This window comes from Phaethon aethereus (assembly GCF_964289735.1).
Source record: "Phaethon aethereus genome assembly, chromosome: 3".
In the NCBI taxonomy this organism is placed as follows: Eukaryota; Metazoa; Chordata; class Aves; order Phaethontiformes; family Phaethontidae; genus Phaethon; species Phaethon aethereus.
In genome coordinates this window covers 88,195,997-88,218,964 of record NC_138576.1, presented here as the reverse complement: position 1 = coordinate 88,218,964, position 22,968 = coordinate 88,195,997, and the positions used below count along the sequence as shown (strand labels likewise).

General features: G+C 41.1%; 1 protein-coding gene across 2 annotated transcripts in view; it reads left to right on the top strand.

The window, feature by feature from the left end:
• PLD5 (phospholipase D family member 5) overlaps window positions 1–22,968 on the top strand; it is a gene marked incomplete at its 5' end in the record, with an annotated part of 182,219 nt that overhangs the window by 145,103 nt on the left and 14,148 nt on the right. For both annotated transcript variants that reach the window (XM_081997126.1, XM_081997127.1), the window contains 2 exons: window positions 667–794; window positions 22,672–22,869. In XM_081997126.1, the coding sequence (XP_081853252.1) occupies window positions 667–794; window positions 22,672–22,869 (326 nt within the window). The remainder of the gene's footprint in view (window positions 1–666; window positions 795–22,671; window positions 22,870–22,968) is intronic.

The window sequence follows — 22,968 nt, the reverse complement described above, 5'->3', positions numbered from 1 at the left end:
ACAAGTAGCTCCTTTGATTTCCATGGCCTATAATCCTTATTAAAACGGTGCAGTTCAAAGTGGTGGGTTGAATGTCACGGATTAGCAGGATTAAGAGCAGTTTCAGCACGCTTTAGGCCTTTGCTTTCTTTCTCACTCCTTAATTGTCCCCCCGTGTTCCTCTTGTCAGGGTCTGCTCCATGCGACAGCCCACCGTAGGCTACCTGCTCAAACCACTGCGCAGGGCAAAGGAGCAGAGTCAGCTTTTCGGGAAGGGGTTGTAATTGGGTTCGTATTTTGGAGGTCATTATTATAATATGTACAATATGTATAATATGTAGCAGGTTTCAGTTACAGAATAGAAATTCCTGTTTTTAGGAATATACAGTGCTCAAAAAAATAGCAATTATTTGGTTCTGAAATGGAATAAACTAAGTAAACAGTATAATGCATGGGAATGTTCCCTATACCTGCTTTTCTGGAATATATGTTAATTAACATCTTAAATAGTGGGGCGGTAACACTGTTTATCACTGATTTTAAAAATTAATGGTATGTTTAATTATGTCCCTCACTAGTTTTGGTAGCTGAGGCCCTGAAATGTGAAGTTGTTTTGTTTTTTTTTTAATAACGTAATCAATGTTATTTTAAACAGTGCTATTTATTATTTCGTCCTTAAATCTCTAGGTGCTGAAGTGTTGTATATGAACATGTCGGCATATAACGAAGGCCGGCTTCAGTCATCTTTCTGGATTGTTGATAAACAACACGTGTACATTGGAAGTGCCAGCCTAGACTGGAGATCGTTGGGACAGGTAATTTAATTGAAAAACTAATCCTATACCCTTTGAGGGTACAACAAGGAAAAGAAGTAATGTTCTGAGGCCAGCAAGTGGTGATGGATAGCTTTATTTTCCTGATAGTTTGTTGGCAGAAGTGCCAGCATCAAAAACTGTGCTGCCACAGTTTTAATGACTCTTCTGTGTTGGCAAAAGTATATTACTATAAATTTTACTTTTTTTCACTGAAATAGCTATCCTCAACAGTTATGCTTTGGGTTAAATTTTAAAAATTTGATTGCCTTTATTGATTTCTGTGATGATTGTGGTGTTTGAAGATTATAAGTCCTAGCTTACTTATTAAAAAAAAAAACCCCAAGTGAGCAAACCTGTTGGAAAACAAATCACTATGGAGACTCACTGGTAGTGTCGTGAGCATGACTTCGTCCCTCTCACCTGCCATTTAAATAAGGAAAAATTTGGAAAGACTTCCACATTGATAGTGGGTATTATCCCAAAGTACCCACCACCTCTTGGAAGGGGGAGAATTATGGGTACAGAAAGTCAAATAGCATAATGTTATTGAAGGTTGTACATATTAGAGAGAATTACCTGTTTTCATTCTTCATAACCAAGTGAGTTGAAGGACATACAATAAGGCCTCTTTGCCATCAACCAGTGCTGAGGACTCTCTACACCCTAAGACCATTTTGAAAAAGTAATTCATCAGTAATGCAGCTTACTTGCCTTCTTGTAGGTATCTGTAGCTTTTTTCTTTCCCCGGCAGTCTTAGGGTTATTAAAGGCTGTAACGTTTGGGTTTGCTACATACCACTGACTATGTGAGGCTGCTGTTGGTCATATTTAGGGAGTGGAACCTGTGCTTTTAGAGCTTGGTAATTGTAATGCACAACAGAGAGGAAAAAGCAGCAGTTCTGGGTAGTTATTAGTTGCAGTAAAAAAACCCTTCCTTTCTAAATGTGAGCAGACTCTCAGAAACACCTTAATCATTTTGAACATAAGTGCTAATGATTTTGTAAAGAGGAAGGTGTGTGGTGGTTGTGCTGAAGTTTTTAAGGTTTGTTTCGAGCTAAGAGACTGAAAGACTGAATAAAAACAAACCAACCATTTTAGTAAAGAAAGAGTGAATACATCCATTTTTCTGTTCCTATGTGTATTAATTTATTTAAAAGGTAACTTTTTGAATGTTGACAAAGGAATATGGAAAACTGGTAGAAAAGAGAATGTTGTTGGCAAACCAGAGAGTCTTGGCCAAGAAGATGTTTTGTTCTTAGTCAGTGTAAGAATATGTAGTTTGGGCTTTTGGATGGTGCAGAAATTAAATGTTTATACGTTGTCTGTGCCTCATGAGCTAAACTGTTCATATGTCATAACAAAACAGCTCTTGACAAACTATTTAGTTTATAAATAGTTTAGCTTTGAAGCCTCTTCTAATTGGGGTTTTGAGTAACAATGAAAATAAACGTGGACAAAAGAAGCACATCTACCACACAGATTGTTATATTTAATGGTTGTGTTTATTATCTTCATCAGAGATGCTACAATTCCTTATAGGATTGGTGGTCTTATACTGAAATAAATCTTAACTCCTGTAACATACCTACATTAAACTTCGATGCCACTTCTTTGTAAGCCAGTGTTTCAAACGTGATTCCTCACTTTTAATTTTATCACTCTCTCTTCTGCATGCATTTGGACTTTTTTTTTAATCTTATCATAATATAACAGTATATTTTTATATATAGTCATAAGATGAAGCTCAGAAGAATATTTGTACAGAGCCAAAAGAAATCTCTCTGAATTGCAGTTAAAGAGAATCTGCTTTCAATTAGTTGAGAAATGCACTCGGGGGTTTCAGAAGAGCCTAAGGAAATCAGAAGCTCAGCTCCCGTTGGCATCAGATATGAGTATCCAGTTGCCTTACCCCGGAGTTACAGGTTAATAAATCAGGGCAACTCTCAAAGAGATCTGGTACGCAGTCCTAAAGTAACAATCTGTCTTCAGCTTTTCTTTTCACGTAAGAGGCAAAATAAGCACAGAACTCTGACATTCCAGGAGTGTTTTCCTTGAGGAAAATGCTTTGCACGCGCACGGGACCTCATCTTAAAACCCACGGTGAGCCGAGCCCTCACTGGGGCAATACACCTTCCACAGGTTCTCGTTATCAGGGTCCCAGCGTAGCTGCAGATGAAGGATTAGGTTCCTCTTCTCTCAAAGCAGCCTGAATGAGTAATGACCGAGTTTAACTGGGAAATAGCCGAGCAGATGCCCTTGCGCTTGCGCGGCCTGCAGTAGGGCTGGGTCGGGCTTCTGCAGCTTTGCAGCGGGAGGCAGATGGCCCTGCACGTCTCCTGTTACATCCTGGGTTACCTGCAGAGAAAGGGCCGTGAAAAGGCGGACGGGGCTGCTGGTAGTCACGTACGGTCTCTTTAAAAGCTTATCTGACTTCTAGAGTAACAGAACTGTCGTGATTGAATCAGCAGACCACTTTGGCTGGTTTTACTAGACCTTGATAGCAAATCGCAGGATAGTGGGTCTCTGCTGTTCTGGCAACGTACGGTACTTTGGCCTATCAAGCACACCAGTTGTCTTCTCACTCAAGTCAGTCACCTTGTAGCTACCAATGTCTCGTTGTTCAGCAGCACAGTTACGGTGTAAATTGTGTGAGTGCGTCCAGTTTCGCGTCTAATAATACCTAAAATGCAATGACTTTAAGATTTTAACTGTGCATACTTTTAAGAGGTCTCGATTTTGTGTCAGGGATGCATCTTCTGCTGTTGTTAGCAATATATGGCAAGCGTTGCCCAATTACATAACCCGTGGAAAATTCCGGGTCACAAACGGCCAGGGGTTGTTTTACCACTTTCTTAGACAGGTACCACTGTCTTAGATATATAGTAAGCTATGTAAAATTTTATCAGTGAAATAATCTTTCTAACGATCTACTTTCTTTCTGGTACATTTTTGTAAACTGATAAAATGGTGCAAAAACTGTATTTCAGGTCTTTCAGGTTTACCAGCCTGATGAAAGACTTCTGGAGAGATGGTCTCTTGTTCTTTGTGGTGCTGTTCTGCCTTCAAAATGTGAATTAAGGGGGGGTACTAGAAGAGGGGAATTATGAAGATAATATTTTAAATCACACTTTGAACTTTTAATTTCTTATAGGAGATCTGTGTGATCAGTTGTACAACTTCCACCTTCTTTTTCACTGACGTGCATTTGGTAATGGATGCAACAGATAAAGTATTTTCCCAGAGTCCCCAGGCTCTCACCAAGCAGTTAGTCTTGTAACCATTGAACAAGCCAAGTAATATCTTTGGGCCATAGCTGTGCAACCTACTTAACTATATAGTTAACATGTTGAAGTTTATTTTTATTCAGCAAAATATGCGCATCTATGTTAAAAAGTTTGGCTGAAAAAGGATTCACTCAAACATTCCTAAAATTAAGCACATATGCTTACTGATTAATTTTTGCCTGTGGTTTGAACAAATAACAATTGATGTGGCCGTTGTGCTGTATCCTAGTTTCTAGTTCCTTGACCAGGTAGCTTATTAATGTAGTTAAGTAAAAGAAATTGGTTACATAAAAATTGTTATAATCCATAATACTAATGCAGAGCAAGAGCCAACAAAAAGTGCCATATATTTCTTTTGTTCCATGGCTCCCTCCAATAGTTCCAGCAAAGCTTGAAAACGCATTTAGCTCTTTACTTCTGTTAAGGAGCGTGAGGATTGTAGTACAGACAGAACCTTTAATCAGCACAAGAAATACTTCTGGAGCTCTTCATGCTAACAGCATTTTTGGAGAAGTTTTATTCACACATGAATAATTGAATCCAGTGGGCAAACAACTGTAATGAATTAGTTGAACCACTTCAGAAAAATACATTTATGCACAAAAAGTATCAGCCCTTGGAAAATTCTACTACTGAAAATTATTCAAACAAGTAAAATAGTCTTCACTGGAGGTAGAATCAGGCTAATATTAAATACCCTTGTAGGCAAAAAAAATAGCTTCAGTCATGAATACTTACACGTAGCAGGTAGTTGGGTGTATGTGTGGGGGTTAGCATCCAAATTTGAACGGTCAAGGTCTCAAGCAGAAGCCTGCTGCTTGCTCCCTGTAATCGGTGGAGTCTGACTGTCTCCAGTACAGTCAGGCTGGAGTCCTCCACTTACTGAAGAGACATGAGACAGAACCACCGACTGGAGGCTGCTCACCTTGTGCTTCTGCACAGAAACTGTTTAGATTGGTGGAAAAGTGAGCCTTGGCTTGCCAAAAAATAAGGGGTGTCAGAAAGAAGTGGTCTTGGAAAAAAGAAGGGGACCCAAACAGAAGAAGGTGAAGTTCCTGGCTGGAGAAAAGATCCTGGAAGTGTGGGAGATCCTGGAGATCAGGGAGCTGTGAGGACATGGAAGCTAGGAGATGCAGCAGGGACACTGTCTGGTGATGCCTGAGGCAGGTAACGATGAGCAGCCACACAGCAGGGACAGACCCGACTTTCTGCCTGAGCGTCCCGGGCCAGCAGCCACCTCCCTGCAGGGATGGAAGGTGCGGATGGACGGTATGAAAGACAATTGAGTAGTTGCAAAAGCTGTCATCTTTTGGTTCTTAAACAAACCCCAATATTCAGATCCACTGCAGGTAGTCATTTACTCTATCTTGCCTGTGACATCTTAAAAGCATTATCTCAAAAAATCCTACTTAAATTTTGGCTCAGATGACGTTGAGGAAAAGTTCCTAAGCAGACCTATGATTTTCTCGCTTAGCGAGTGTAAAAACTGCTAGCAAAGGATTTTTCTTTCTAAGATGGCTTGCAAGTCCATGTATTTTCTGGATTGTTTCTTCTTCTGATTGTTTTTAAATTCAGACCAGTTTATGCCGAATGTCTGTAAGGTATAATTTTTTTAAGGACAAAAAAAACCAACCAGGCTGTAAAACATACTTTCTTTAGGGACGAAAACCCAACCTTGTCAACTTGCTCTCATTTTCCCACTTATTTTATGTCTCTGTTGGACTCTGTGTGATTTGTTTCACCAATTCAAAGTAAGACTTCAGAAAGGCATTTGATTTCTCTTCATCTTAAGAATCCGTTAGAAAGAGGCCTGGAAAAATAATACCTGGTGTCTTCACCTAGGTATTTATTTATGAAGCGATATTAATTCTTGGTAAATTAGGCTTAGTCTTATGAGTAGACTTTTTTTGACCTTGCTTCTTTCATGAAATGCGTTTTGGGAGTGTTTTGAGTAGCAGAAGTTTATCTAATCATCTCTGTTGCAAAGGATCAATGACTTGTTCTTGCTGACTCTGAGCAGTGCCTTGGAGCACTTGTGTCTCATGTGACAGCTGGGTATCGGACAGGACCACTAACCAACAGCATTTCCTTCTCAGGCTGTTTCCTCTCCATCCTCCTCTTATACTCTTGTTATGTTAGAAACTGCTGATTGTATCTACATAATTTAAGGTAATTAGAAAATGAGATAAACTGTCGCAGCACTGTTTATCAGGTTGGAAACAGTGACCTGTTTTATCTGAGGAGTTAGGTGTTTGCTTGATGCGCCTAAGATGTTCAGTAAATATACAGGAGGGCAAAAATACTGGAGAAGGTAAGATGTGTGACAGTGCATGAAAGACAAAACAACCCTCTGTGGACTGCTTTTTTCATTATTATGTAAAAGGTACTTATGTCTCTTTAGGATTGACTCCTACAGTACATGAACATTGTAGCACTTAGGAATTTTCAATTACATTTGAAGAATAAGAAATAAGCTGCCCAATTCATTTATTCTGTTAATAATTCAGTTGAATCAACAGTCAAATTAGCAGTGTGAGATGTTGAGAGCTATGAATATTAATTATTCAAAAAATGCTTATTAAGTATCTGTAGATACAGTAGATAAGCAAAGTTATGATTTTTTGGATAAACGTTAATAATCTAGTGTGTACTTACAATGAAAGTATATTGAATTCTGAATTGTCTGAAATTAAGAACCCTATAGTTACTAGGAAAAAAGGGCTGGGAAGGTGGGAACCCCAAACACAAAACCCAGTCAGTCAACTGGGTTGACTTTGTGTGTGTCGTCATACTCTTTGTATGTGTCATTAGTTTTTACTTAAAATTGAGTCAATATTTTATTTGTTTTAGTATGAATTAGTTTTTTGGCCCCAGCTACAGGAAGGCTTGCAGCAGAACTTGGAATGTTGGTGCGTGTCTTGCCTGTTACCACCAGAGACAGGACAGAACTGGACTGAGAGGTTCTGGGGGTTTCAATTTAGTTGCTCAGGCTCTCCTCCTTATAGAAAAAAGGAGACAAAAGCAGCATTTAGAATTCTTCTCTACTACCTTCTTCGCCTCTTGTCTTCTGTGACAAATAGGAGTGATAAGACCTAATCTCTTTCTACACTGAGACGACAAAAATTGGGAGATAAATACGGTATCTCAGCTATTGAGAGCTGCATCTAAGAAGGCAGTTTGGGGGCAGTTTGAGGTTGTGGGAATATTGGAGGAGCAACTCTTCCTTCTGGGGTGAAAAATCAATTGGAAGCAATCCATGTGATTCTTTACTCAAAAGTCTTGTGCCAATTAGTCTCGTTCCTCTGGAGCCCTCAGCACAGGTGCAGAGGAGGCCACAAAAATGATCAGAGGGATGGAACACCTCTCCTGTGAGGACAGGCTGAGAGAGTTGGGATTGTTCAGCCTGGAGAAGAGAAGGCTCCGGGGAGACCTTATTCCAGCCTTCCAGTACTTAAAGGGGGCTTATCATAAAGATGGGGAGACTTTTTAGCAGGGCCTGTAGTGATAGAACAAGGGGTAACAGTTTTAAACTAAAAGAGGGTAGGATTTAGGCTAGACATAAGGAAGAAATTTTTTACAATGGGAGTGGTGAAACCCTGGCACAGGTTGCCCAGAGAGGTGGTAGATGCCCCATCCCTGGAAACATTCAAGATCAGGTTGGATGGGGCTCTGATCTAGTTGAAGATGTCCCTGATTACTGCAGGGGGGTTGGACTAGATGGTCTTTAAAGGTCCCTTCCAACCCCAAGATACTGTGATTATATTAAGGAGACTCATGTGGATGTGTCACAGCTTGAAGGAAGAACTTAAGAGAGTGATAAAACTCATCCTGGGATTATTCCTTCTTTTCTGGGTCTCCATTTCTGGGGATCCAAATCCAAATCAAAACTTTCCCAAAATTCAGGAAGCTCTGGAACACTGCTGGAAGCAATTGCAACCCATGCATTTTTTATGTGTATCTCTCAGGGAAAGGGGAATGATCGTTTCCTCAAACTATATCCTTGAAAACTGTCATTTCTATTTATTTCTGTGACCAAAATTGTCCACCCATAAAAACAATATGTAATAAATACTGGACTTCTATACAACTTAAACTACATCATGATGATCTCATTTGTTTCCAGTCTCCCCCAAGTTTTGCTGTCAAGGAGCCAGTTCTCCAAACTGATCACTGAGACAGGATCTGCACATTTGCAATTTCTGTTAATGACAGTTGCATCCAATCTTTACAGAGCTGCATAGAGCAAAAAGCGTGCTATAATCAGTCATTTTTTTAAACTTTTATCTAAATTAGTCTCTAGAAGTTATGTAATGGTGCATCTGGTCCTTTTGAGATAAGATACTTTGTCCGACAGTTAGTGGAATTATATCTTTTCACTCAAGCAAAAGTTATATTGAGAGTTTCCATTTGATGTAATATTCATCTAGTATGAAATGCGGTTTTTCCCCTAAGGTGCACTTTAGACCGTTGCCAGTCCTTCCCATCTTCTAATAATTTGCTTAATTTTCTTACCATCCCAGTGGTGTTCAGTATCATATCGCTATTAGTAAATTGAGCACAGTCTCAAGTGTCCTATAACATGAAACAAGGCTCTTTCAACTTCGTCATCCACCAAGGTTCAATCAAGCTCGGGTGGGTAGATGTTAGACTGAAAGTACATGCAACATAATACCAGTATATTCTATCTAAATTCATATTTCTGTGTTCAATAATATCTCTTATCCATGACAGAGAATACCTGCTTCTAAAAAGTTGTGATATAATGTTAGCCATGTGATCCAATCCTTAAAAATACTCATGCTGCTAATCTGATTTATTTCAATGGGATCGTTTCCAGAACTAGCTAATGTTATAATGTAAAAGTGCAACCCAGATCTTCAAGCATAGGTGAATGAGTCAAGATGTGAAGAAAAGTAGGTATTACAGAGCTGTATTGACAATTTAAATACCTTTTTTGTGTCTTTACTTCTTGTAGTGTAGAAAACTAGTTGGACTGTTGGAACTCTGCTGGATGCTGTTACAGCTCGTCCTTTAAAAGACAGGCTGAAAATACATTTATTGTTTTCACTAAGAGCTTTTAGCTAGGGTCTCCATCTGACCAAATCTAGAGCAGTTTGATGACTGTTACATTTCTCCAAAATAGCAGCTTTTCTTTTTCTTTCCTGTTCTTTTTGGTGGGGGAGGGAAGGCTAGGGGGAGATATGTTGCTCTTGGAAATGTGCAGAACTTGCGGTATGCATTTATCATGGTATAAAGTTTGTATATTTGGAAGTCTGATGTTTTGGTTTAGTCTTTAACTGAGACAGGCTGCTTTTTCTCTGTTACATTCAGTAAATCAGGACAGTCAGCATTGCCCATTAGGCTTACTCTGCTTGAAATTTATTACCTGACCATCCAGTATTTACAAAGGAATCTCAGCGAAGCAAATTGGCTGTTAGTCTCTTGCTACCATTGCTGTGCACTGCTAACAGAGGGCTGGTTAAAGCCAGACAAGAACATGGGTAATGTGGCTCCTCCACTTGCGTTCTGCATGTACTTCTGTTACCACCTGGTAGTGCTCTTGGTTCCTCCTTCTTCCTGCATGCTTCTGTTTTTGTGATCTAGTGATCGGGAACGGCATGGGGCTGCATATTCACCTTGCACTTGGAGCCAAAAAGAGTTCTTGTGTCTCCCCAGCTTGGCTGGTTTCTCTAGATGTAGAGCTGATTCCCAGCTGCGAGGTGCTAGGAAGCTATTCCCGTTTATCGTACTTCTCCCACTGTTGTGCTCTGTTCCCATGTGCATCGTCCACCTGTGTGTTCGCATTTAGTGTAAGAGAGAGCAAATACAGCTTGCTGCACATTTTGATTTGATTTCTGTTGACTGTAAGAGTATGAGAGTAGCTCATTACTCTGACCTCTGAAATTACAGATCTATCTTCTTCTGATAATTTTTTTTTTTCAGTTGCTGTGAAAGTTCTGTAGAACAGGTCTACCTACCATTGGAGTAATCAGTAATAAATTGTAAATCAAGAAATAATAAACCTGCAGAGCAAAATGATGGAATATGCAGTTTGAACAGATAAACTCACTTCTTTCCAAAGCTGCATGGGATATTCAGGTAGTTGGATCTCCACAATCCAAAGGAAAAGAGAAAGTTCTTTCTCCAGTAAAACTAACCTCATAATTGTTTGCTTGCTTTTAATATTTGCCATGCCATCACTACATCTTAAAATAATTAAGAGTCATAGAAGATGTTGCAAAGAGAGTGAGTCTGGTTCTCGTTTGAACATTCCCTCAGATACTTGACAAATATCACTGCATTAGGAATATCAGACTTGAGAACTTTGGATGGGTTCTAGAATTGTTTAGGGAACTGGAGGCATGCAGGAGTTTGGTGGCAGAACACAACTGTACACCACTGCACACAGGACAGAAAATCATCCATGCAGGTATGTGTAAAACTAGAGACAGCTTTAAAGACCCTTACTGCTATCGTGAAGCAGGCAGGCAGTGTGGTGAATAGACAGCACTGGTGAGATCTGCTTGCATGAGTCCACGGCCTAGAGATGAGACTCAGTAGCCGAAGAGCTAAGCTGTTGAAATTTGCAAAAAGTCTTTGGAAGGATCTCTCAGAAACTGCAGCACAAATAGTGCACCAGGCAGTTGTCTTGCCTTTAAAAAAAAATACGCATTGGTCACAATGATGAGCATGGTTTCCAGGCACACCTCTATACGGCCTGTCTGCAGCGATCAGTGAAGCTTGATTTGAATGTATAGATCCTTCAACCCACTGCATTTACAAGTGTAAGTCCTGTAGTTTCAGAACAGTGTTGCGTTCATTAAGAAACCCTGTAATAGTAAGATGTGCTGAGACGGCAACGTGTATTAATGCCAGTGCTGCACTAGAATGGTTTTATGGTTTCTCCACCAGAGCTCACCTGCAGGCAGCCTGCGCAAAGTGGGGGCAGCAGAACTTGACCTGTTTGCACCTATCTGTCCTGCCCCAAGCCAGATTGCATGGACGGGGCAAAAGTGTTTGTGCTGCACTTCTGTGCCGAAGCTGGCTCCTGGGAAGCTACTGCTGGAGTTCAGCAGCTAAGGGGTAGGCGTGCCTGTTGAGTTGTAGCTCTTAAGACCAGCGTGGCCTTTTACAATCATGGAATCATTTAGGTTGGAAAAGACCCTGAAGATCATTGAGTCCAACCATTAATCACGTTGTTTGTCCTAGATAACAATACAGGCCATACAGTGTGATCCAGGGGCTCCAGCATCTGGCTCAACAGCTGGTGGTAGAGTCTTAAATAATCAGTAAATTTAAATGGATGTAAGAAAGGCAGTAAATCCACCACTTTCCCAAAAATGTGTCCTATGTTGTGCTGAAAGAGAACTTGTTCACTAAAACCCAGCTGAATCTCATGCGGGGGGGCTAATGCACCACAGTCTATTCGGTCAACTCCCACAGGAACTTGCTGGCAACTAATCTTGGTCAGTGATGTTAATGAATGGAGGCAGATTCCTCTCGGAGGGATTTAGTTATTAGCATACCCCATCAGATCAGTCTTGTTCAACTAAAGAATTAAAATAACAACATTATAATAATCATTAATGTGTATTCTCAATATGTAGTTCCACCCATGCACACACACTTTGATATTGCACAGACAATAGTTCCCTTCTAGGTAAGTATCTTCATTCAGAACTGCCTCAACTCGAGAAGGTTCCCAGATGCAGCAGCTCAGTCACCTCCCACTTCAACAGTGGAATCCTTTCATGGAAAACTGAATTTAGTATTGTCCTGTGAAAAAGACACACAGTAAATCAGGCTGAAATACAGTGCCATAAATCTCCATGAGTCAGGGCAAGGAAGGACAATCGTTTCAGTCATTCTACGAAAGGAATAATGGTTCTGCAGTTTGGTATAAAATCTCATCTTTCTATATCTGTAAGTCATCAAGCAGAACAAAACAGATTCTGACAAAGCATTCCTTCCATATGAATGTGCAGAATTAATGGCATCACTAAACCTTTTCAGATTTTGATAATTGTTGTCATAAGCATCAGGGCCTAGTTTGGAAGTCATCATGCAGTCATCTTTCTTAACTTTTTTAAGTAAACAGCAGTTACCAAAACAGTGAAATCATTGCTGTTTGCATGGAACCGCTCCGTGGCAAACAGTTAATCATTGCTCGAGGGAGGTGTTTTGGGCAGGCAGCGCAGTTGAACAGGAACATGAGGTGTATCTTCAGAAAATGGCAGAAGTCATGAGAATTCCTGTGTTGGTCAGTCAGATTTTTGTAATCAATATAATGACTTATTAGGCATTTCTTTCAAATGTAATGGTACAGTAGATTTCTGTGATTGGGTAGCACATAATTTTGTATGTAGAACTGCTGCATAGGTACAGAACCTACATATATGGTATATATACACCACGAACATATACTAGTTTCATGATGTATGTTCTGCTTATTAAGGTAATGTATTGAAAACATCTTTTATCATCTTTGTGCCTTACAGAGTTGAAGGTAATAAAATATATGTGCTGTAACAAAGAACTTGGTTTAAACAGAAATTGTGAGAAATAAATTTGATCTTCCAGTTTTAAGACTGGAAGATAGTGTTAATGCTGAATTGGAATAACATGTTTTCAGGTGTCCTTTCAGGTATTTCTTTCCTTTTCCTATAAAGTGATTATTACCCAATATTGCAGATAGAAATGGCATCAAGCCTTAAAGCTGCCTCACACTTGGTTTATGTGGGTATTTTTCCTCTTCGTTCTGTTCAGTCTTAACTTACGTAAGAGCTGTGCTGACTTTTACGAGTGTATTAAATCTCTGGCATCTTTGGCACACAATACTTCTGTTTCTTGCACAAGGGGTGTTACACGTTACTTGGAAATAAACAATTTTTACATCCACGGGGCAGCATCTGCCGTGATTTGGGATAGGAAAAACCACCCAGGTCATGACCTTATGCAATAAACAGATTAATATGCCTCTTTCTCATGATGACGTAGCCATAGCATGCATTATTGCTACTTGTTCATGTAGTAGCAGCAAGCTGACACTGACACACTGCTTGACCAAGTACAAAGAGGCTTTTCAGATGACCCAAATGACCTTTACATGTATGTGCAACACAGGGCTTTAGCAGAAGGAGGAAATTAAGAAAGCATGGATCAATGTGTTCCCAATTTTACTGTTAGGGTCAGGAGGCACAAATATGATGTATTAGTTTAATTGCAAGTTTTCTTCCTAGGAACATATACCAGGACCACATCTTTACAGGAGACATTGCTTCCATGCTGAAAGCAGCCAGAAACCCCACAAAATCTAAGACGACTACTCAGAAGAATAGAACAAAAAGCAAATATGGATTTCTGAAACAGATTTTCATATAGGCTAGCCATTGTCCTGGGGCTGCCAGTGTACTATTTTGCTAAATAACCTTACCTATCTAAACTGTTTGGATTCCTGGCTTACCTCAAGGTCCTGTACACTGAATTTAATCAAGGTTCAGTAAAAATTTAATTAGATCCTTTGGCCCTCGGCTTACATCAAGAGAAGTTGTTTCTAATTCTGATCAGGTAGTCTGGCAAGGCTCAACGGTTACAACAATAACTCATATGTGATGTCATTGTCCCAGTTTGTGTCCGCAGCTCGCCTGCTACCAGTCCCTATTCGGTTTGCAGAAGGAAAACCCACGGTCTGTGTCAGTAATGTTATAAATAACGCATCCAATTAGTCAGACACGTGCTGTTGCGTTTCCCTGAAGCTCACAAATCTGAAAGCCCCAAAGAAACCGTGCACTTCGAGAGGAATGTTTAGACATCAATACGGCCCTTATTCTGAGGTTAGTCCTTTGCACTCTCCCCTCTCTTGCACAGCAGGGGCCAGACGGCGGCTGCCCCTTGCAGCGTTACATAGATGAGAGCAAATCCTAAGAGCTGGTGCTGTGATTTCCAGCTGCGTGGGGAGGATGCGAGGTCAGGGCTGACAGGACAGGCGGGAAAGATGGGAAGAGGCAGCAGGATGTATTGCGTGCGTGTGTGTGGCAAAGGAGACTCCAGGCCTTTCCAGAAGGCAGCAGGATCTTTTACTTAATTTTTAATTTTTTTTATGGTCCCGTTGAGGTAGCGAATTTTTTAATGTCATATGAATGACACCAGTACTGAAATGTGATGCAGCTTGCCAGCAGTGAAATGGAGGCCAGCACAACTTGGTCCTTTTCCTCCCAGCCTGCACTTTGCTTTGATGTAAGAAACAAAAACTGTGTTTCAAAAGAGAAACAGAATCAAATTAGATTTCACATTAATTAGATTTCCTGCAGTAAAACAAGAAATAAATCAAACATGATCCTGGAAAAGTTGTTTCTTGCAGTTGCAAGTTTGCTTTTCCCCTAAAGAGACGCTTGTGCTTGCTTTGAGGGGGTAATGAAACTGTAAACTGAAAAGCCATTTGAAAATGATAAATTAAGCTGTGATTATGCCAAGTGATGCTAATTATGCTGATAGACTATATAGCAAGGAATTTTTAACTGATTCCGTTCTGCCTTCTGGCTTGCCCTTGCAACATGTCAGGCTTGGTTTGTTAGCGAGCAGCAGCAGCAAGAAAGCCCAAACTTACTCTTTCAGTGCTATGTTAGGTTCTACATGAACATCATCACAGAGTGGTCCGTGGTTTAAACACATTGTATTTGTGTTGTTTGTACAAACAGATTAATTTTTGCCGAGTTTTCGTATCAATAGAGCAGATGGCTGAAAAATTGTGACGGGGTGGTTTGCTAATGTGACAAGGACACAGGGGATTTCTGGTTTTCTGCTTTGAGGATACATTGCTACCTCTTCCTCACAAAGTTCTTTTTAAACCACACCATTTTAAAGCAAGCCCCCCTTCTGCCTGGGTGTCCAGCTTGCTTTGCATCTCAGTGGCAGTACCTTTCAGCAGAAATGAAATACTGAACCTATGTGTTTTCTCCAGCACGGTTTTCTTAAGATCAAGGTGCCATACAAAATAATGGTGTATGTATGAATGTATGGTGAAGTGGAAATTAGTAGAGCATCACTGTGCAGTTTTGTGTTCTTGACCAGTGGACCAGCAAAAGGAGGAATGGGACACAAAAATGACGGGCTTCTAAAATATCTCCTCTGCCTTATCATGGCAGCTTTTTACCATTAGGTAATAAAAGTAAAAATCATGTATGAAGTTGTAACTTCCCTGGGACTTTATTCTGCAAGAACCACAGACCTGAATCTATCAAATGTACTTTTTAAAGGTGAGAATTAAAGACCAGTGGACTGCTAGTGGCTGCCAGTTCAAATGTACTTTATCAGTTCCAGTGGGGTACAGTCAGTCCACTTATGTCCCTCCCTTTCCTTTACTGAAAGCATGCCGCGGCTTTATACCGACATTCAGTGCCAATGCTGGGTGCATTCTCTATCAAATGCGTCACCTCTTCCTGGTCACGTGCTCAGATTTATTTCCAGCACAATGGCTTGAATGACAGTTTTCCGTTTTCAGTGATGGGATCCAGTTCCCAGCTCAGGTTGAGACTGCATTCTTATGTCAAGTGGAAGTGACTTTTTTTCTAGTTCAGCAGAAATTCTGCCTGCGGGTTATTTTCAAATCACTTAAAACCAAGATGATAGAAAATTAACCTTTGGCCTTTGATGACAGCAATGTAAAACCCATGCAACCGTGGGACACAGGCCAGGCGTTAAGAGATACCCGTGTGCAAGACTCACAAAGTGATTCGATGGAGAATGGTTGAGAGTTGAATCTAGGAATTTCAAAATACCATTTGTTCAATAAAAGTGCCTATAGAAAATAGGAACAGTAGTTACAATGACACAGTTAATCTCAAAATTTAATCTGTTTGAATTCTTTAAGCAATCTTCAAAAGCAGGTTGCGGTTTTCAAAATAACAATTGAATTCAAGTAAGGACATTTATTGTGCCCTAGATGATTTCTGACACCCAAAGATGCTGTTAATTTAAATTTTGCATTTATTCAGTCTCTGATAGTTTAACCTATACAGAGGTTTACTAACTTCCTGAGAATACAGTGCTTTACCATTTGTATTAAGCTTCTCTAGTATTTTCCAAATAGTAGTGTAGCTCTCATGTTCTTGCCAACATGGAATGAAAAAGTGAAACTCAGAGCAGAAGCAGGACTGGTCTGGATTTGGATTTCACGGAATTACTTTCGATTTTAACATAACAAAGCTGTGAAGCCTCTGCACTGTGTTACTGGCCAAGCACAGAGAGAGGATTTTGGCTCGGGATGCACAAGGGTAGGGTGCAATTTCTAGTGAAGTGTTCGCTGTTTTGGTGGACTCCAATACCTGCACAGGTTTTGTGAGAGAAGAGCCAGGCAGTGTTGCAGCCTTCTCAGCCTCTCCAGCATCAGGCTGCATTTTTGGTTTGTATCAAAATGGCAGCTACCTGAATAGGGTCTGTTACACTTAATGAATCTGTGACGAGCACTGCTCCTGTAACAGCAAAGCCTGCTACAACCGTCACATCAGAACAATACGGCACACAGAAGCACTTCTACCGCGCTCACACCTCTTTGCCTCTGTCCTGGTTTCAGCCAGGGTAGAGTTAATTTTCTTCACAGAAGCTAGCGTGAGGTTATGTTTTGGATTTGGGATGAGAAAATGTTGATAAGGTGCTGATGCTTTGAGTTGTTGCTAAGTACTCAAGGACAGTCCAGCTTCTCATGCTGGCCTGCAGCAAGCAGGCTGGGGGTGCACGGGAAGCTGGGAGGGGACACAGCTGGGACAGCTGACCCAGGCTGGCCAGAGGGATATTCCCTACCATATAACGTCATACTCGGTATATAAAGCTGGGACAAAGAAGAAGGAAGGGGTGGAGGGACATCCGGAGTTATGGCGTCTGTCTTCCCAAGAAACCATTACGCGTGACGGAGCCCTGCTTCCCTGGAGATGGCTGAACACCTGCCTGCCCGTGGGGAGTGGTGAACAAATTCCTTGTTTTGCTTTGCTTGCGTGCGCGGCTTTTGCTTTACTTATTAAACTGTCTTTATCTCAAACCATGAGTTTCCTCACTTTTACTCTTCCAATTCTCTCCCCCGTGCCACCGTGGGGGAGTGAGCGAGCGGCTGCGTGGGGCTTAGTTGCTGGCTGGGGCTAAACCACGACAGCCTCTCTCTCCCCATCGGTGATGGTCGCTCCCATCAGAAGGCCCTTCCCCTCCTGCACCGCTGCCTGCGCCTGGCGTGGGCCTGGCACTCGCATCTGCTCCGCAGGTTTTGGTGAGAGGCAAAGGACAGCTGCCCGGAAGGCGGCCTTAAGATGCTGCGATGTTGTATGATTGGAAAAGATTCACTGAGCATTAAATGGTAGCGTTTGAAAACACACGAGAGGTTTGCAGTAGGGGTCGGGTAAGACTGATAACCAAGTGAAAAGGAACCGTATGTTTAGAGTGCAGGCTCACCAAATAATTTTATTAAAACATAATTTTATTATGTATGAGCACATTTTACTAAAACGTAATGAGTTTACAACTGCAAATACCTGTGGCTGGCTCTAAGGTTGTAATGAATACATTGTATATTATTATTCTTTAGAAGCTATTAAAAATCTTAGGTCCCTTTAGTAATTGATTTATCAGTATAGCATGCTTTTTGTTACTCCATTACTGAACCGGTTTGTGATTTTGGTTTTGCTCAGTCATTCATTTGGAAATTGGTCATTAAAAGAAATCACAGGCTTGAAAGCATAATTACATTCTCAAACACAGGCAAATGGCAGATTCACACACAGTCCTGTGTTTATAAAAAGTCTACTTTCTACTAATTTTGTGCGCAATAGACTGCGTGTAGTTAATCCAGAGTTTCTGCAGGACAGACAAGGGATGCCCAGCACCTGCCGGTGGCCAGAGCTTTTGGGCAAATGGCTGTTAATGCCCGAGGACAGATTTTTGGGGATTAGGCTCAAGTGTGAGCAACTACAAAAAACTTTTTAAAATAAATTAACAAGGAGTTTTCTAAAGCCTCCTGCTACGTTTGCCACAATTCAGATATTGCAAGCTGTGAACCAGATTGTGCCACGCTTATGTAGGTCAAATAGTACCTTGCCTACACAGTGGGGTTGTCTCTTAGGGTGTAGCTCAAGGTAAATATAAAACACACTGTCTAGTCTACACAGTGTAAGACAAGGACACAGCGTACACCTTGTCTAACCCATGATCCAAATGTATTTGAAAAATCTTGCTAACAGTGCTTCTCAGTTTATGAAGCTTACAGTATTAGGGGTCCACTACCTATATTGTTTAGGTTCTTTTCCCGTGTTTTAATTTCATATGTGATGCCTGCAAGTGTACAAGGGAAAAGAATAAGCAGAAATTCCTGTTTGTGAAATCCTACTCTTTGTCCAGTCTAGTAAGGAATTCCTCCTCTTGTCATCAGTATTTTTCTAGCTAGGCCATATTTGTTACTTTTTGTAGCTTACCTGACTTCTGTAGTTAGAGCATCGTTGTACATTGGGTATAAGCTACCATTTCTTGAGTCTTGTGTAGCCATTCACTTCTCTGGTGCTTTAAGAAAGCCCTTATTAGCAAGAAAGACAAACGATGATTTGTTAGCCTTAATAGTTGCTCTGCACAAATGTAAAGGGCATAGGGAACAAGGAAAACCAGCTCCCATGTTTTGCATTCTTTAAGAGCAGCACTCATGGTGGCTCTTAACAAAGAGGGAATGAAACCTGCTCATGAGAGGACACAAAATTCTCTATGCAGAAAAACCGTTCCTGTCCCCAGCACATAAACTCTTGAAAACGTCACTCGCAAGCAACACTGCAACTTTAACATCCAAATATTTTGGTTCCATTTTGAGGCAAATTTGTGACTCTTTATTTTCATTTCAGATTTATCTTCCTTAGTTTTATTAAGGTTTTGATTTCTTGAGATCATCCTCAGTTCAATTTTTCAGTGATGTTTTTATTACTGTGTAAGCTGCTTTTAAAACTTGGGTTGAAGAAATCCTTCCCTTGCCTTAAGAGCTCTGGCCCTGAAGGGTTTTACCTTAAACCTTAGGGTTTTACCTAACATCTCAGATGATGCTTAGCTGCAGGTTTCAGTCACTGCAAGCCAGGGAGCAACACTCAAATTTTGATTCTTTCAATGTAAGAGTTTTTCTGCTTCTCCTCTGAGACTACTAGAAAAAAACAAGTCTGTAATAATAGCAGCTCTCAGACAGAAGTCTTTTCCCTTATCTAGATGACATACCACTTCACGCTAAATCTGTCACTAGCGCATCCTTGCTGCCCACTCTCTGCAGTGTCTCCAGGATGACAGGCTTTGTGATTAATTGGAAAAAGAGCAGTCTCTCCTCACCTCACAGTATGGGAGTACAAATAGGCTCAGTGTGGAAAACTCTTCTGAAAGAGAGAATTTTTTTTTGGTCTCCAAACCTATTGCGGCTGTTCTACAACAAAGGAGAGGGCTGGGGTTTTACTGCATACACCTGTGCACTGTTTGTATTGCTTCCATTTCAAGGTGATGTATCGCACGCAAACCATAGGCTGTGAGGTGACAAGCTGACATCTAACCTGGCTTCCTAAGGAAATGAGGTCTGCACAATGCCCACCGGAGTTGCTGTCTGCACTCTTCTAATAACCTTGACTCTGCTTTCCAGGTTCAGGCAAATTTGAGCTCAAGTTCCTAAAAGCTTAATGAAAACAGGCAGCTGGGTAAAAAGCATAACTGTTTTCCCAGAGAGGGAAAGGAGGAGCTGAGTCTGTATCGGGTACCAGGGAATCCATGTGTGGGAGAGCTCTTCTCACGGCTTCAGAAGCAGGAAAACTTTGATCGGTGCTTGCCGCCAGAGAAGCCAGCGGCAAGACCCAACGCCGTGGGAAGCCAGGGCTCGTTACTGCGCTGTAAATCCATTTCTTGACAGGGCTTCGTCCCAGTCTGCGATTTGAGTGTAACCGCTGCGAGTGGGTGAGCGGCAGGGCCTCACCCAGGGCACCATCGGCGCCGGCAGACGCCCGCTCCCACAGGAGGGGGTAAGTTTCTGGGCAAAACCGGCTGGTCCCTGGCGCGGCCGTTCGTGGGAGAGGCTGGCGGTGAGGCACGGCTAACGCGTCGGCTTACAGTCAGCCTAAGTGGCGATCTGTAAAAATTGTACTCAACCCCCTCAGTGGCCCAGGCTTCCTCCCTACCGCTGCACCCAAGGAAGCACTTAGGCAGAAGGGCAATCCTTCAACTCATAGGGAGAGGACACACTGCAGGCACTGCTGCTCTGAGGAGAGCTGCTCGTGCAGAAGCCATCCTGGCAGCTTCTGGTGTGCTGTGAGGACACTATTTTATCTTTACTTTTAACAGAATGGATAAAGTGGAATAGTAATAATGGGAGTGATAAATGAAAGCAAAACTGTAACCACATAATTATGTCAGAATCGACTAACGGCCATGAAAAGCCTATTAAACCACATTATGCAGATAGATGTAACAGAATACTATTAGTAAGTCCTTTGCAGTGGCATGCCTGGCAATTAAGAGAACAGTATTGGCAGCACACAGTGAAAACAGTGATAATGTATAGTCAAAAATGTTTGGAGACAAACAGTGCATAGAGTACAGGGACAGTCTAGAACTGAATACATGAGTGTCCTCAAAGATACCAGCTCCTAGGGGAGAAACCAAAGACGATATTCCAAATAGATTGTTTGACTAAGATGTTGGGCATAGCTTGGAATAATTTATATTTATCATCAAAATTAATTTACTGGCTTATCCATAAATGAAAGGCTGCAGTGCAGTAAGTAGTCTGTATTTTCCAACTCTCCACAAACTTCAGGTTGAGCAGGCTAATGAAGGAATTCCGTATTTTTTCTGAATTAAGGAAGCTTGCAGAAATATTCTGATTTAGTCAGTAAGAATATTAGGTAATTTTCCTGTGGTTGCAACTATTCAGTAAATATTTGGGAATGAGATGACTCGGTGTTGCATGTTCTTATGTGTGTGCTATTTCTAGGTTGGGGACCTTAAGAAGGTGTCACCCATAGTTTCTTTCTCATTGAAGTATTGGGATTTGTTGTTTCCTCACACCATCCATAGAAAAAGAGTTGAAAATTCAATTTTATCCTGCGGTCTCCTTCCTCTGCCCACCCTTGCACAGTAATTCTCATCTGCAGTCAGGAAGAATTGCGCAGGAAGAAGCTCTGAGGTAACCTTAGTGTGGCAATTCAGAGTTCCCACAGGCTTTACAAAAAGATATGCGCCTACCAGAAACTACTCCATGTGCCTGTGGGGGGTTCATCTGCCTGTGGAGGGCTCATCTAAGGGAGTAAAACCAGTGGGGATTTTTTGGTGTCAAAGGATTGAGCATGCTGGAGAGTTCATACTCGCCTTATTTTCTTCATCATGCCAGACAGACTTCTGAGATGTGCTACCAAGAGTGTTTGCTTGCAGAAAACCAGCATGAATCCTTTAAATATTTATACTACATACTGTTTTCCAACATATACATGCAGGTTTTCTTCTCGCTTTACTTCTGGAGATGGCTGAGCTAGTGTGAAATGCAGGTAATAAGAGGTCAATAGCATCTGTGCCCACAGCAGTGCTTTCCTGAGCTATTATAAAGCAAAGGAAGGGAAAAAGTGTGCGTGTGGTTACGCTTTGGTTACAGAAGCCAGGCAATATTTTTATAAATGAAATTCTGTCAACAACTTAGGTACTAGGGATGTGGAATTAATGAAATCTCTGCCAAGCCAAGATTTACAATGACCACCAGACATGCCTTTACTTAAATAGAGAAGTGAGACTGTGTCCGTAGCTGGTTAAAGCATTTAATTGTAGTATGACGTCTATATTTACTTGGGCTGTTTTTGTTCATACTTCGTATGCAAGAATGGAGTACCCTAGGTGAGGTACCATACCGTAGCAGTGGAGGAATTAAGAAGCCAACCTTTTTGTGTCCTAATTGGGTATACTATAGACTTGGTCATGCTGGATTTAATAGCACCGTGAATTTAGCTACTGATAGCATTAAATGCTGGTTTCTTCATCCTTTCTTTTTTTTAAGCTGGAGCATCATATTCCTTCTTCAGCAAAGAAATAACTTAAGTCCATTTCTTTCACCTTTTCCAGAACTCACAGGAAACAAATAATTTCTCAAGTAAGAAACTGTCACTGGTAACATTGTGTGCTCCTACATCATCAAGCAGAAAGGATGCTTTTCCTGTGGATGAAATAATATAAAAATAATAAATAACCACTGTAGCCAAAAGTAGTAAACCTTGGGAAATGCCTGTAACAAAAATGGTGCCTATGATAGATGGGTATTGCTCCTAAGTTGTGTCCATCCCTCAGGTGTGTTGTATTCTATCAGCACATGTGGCTCTGACATACAGAACAGTGTCTGAACACACAAACCCTGTTACAGCTTCTGCCCACTCATGACTCTGGTAATTTATGTGTTTGTTAAAAGAGTATTGTTAGGAATGTTCTTGTAGATGACAGTACAACTGCTGAGCTCAAGGCACGCTTCTTGAAGATACCCCTCAGGCACTCTTACATTCTTGCTGCATACTTCTACAGGTCCATCAGCCAAAATATCACTAATGATACAAACTTTTAATTTCACAGATGAAGGAACTTGGCGTCATCGTATACAACTGTAGCTGCCTGGTCCTGGATTTACAAAGGATATTTGCCCTGTATAGCTCATTAAGATACAAGAATAAAATACCTCCAAGTTGGTCTAAGAGACTATATGGAGTGTACGATACTCAAAATAAACTGACACTGCAGCTGAACGAGACAAAATCAGAAGCTTTCGTGTCGGTAAGTTCTGAAATGAGTTGCAAAGAGGGAGGGAAGAAACTTATTAAACCCACCAGATTTTTGGAAGACCCGGAAATGTAACATCTGCTTACTCTCTTA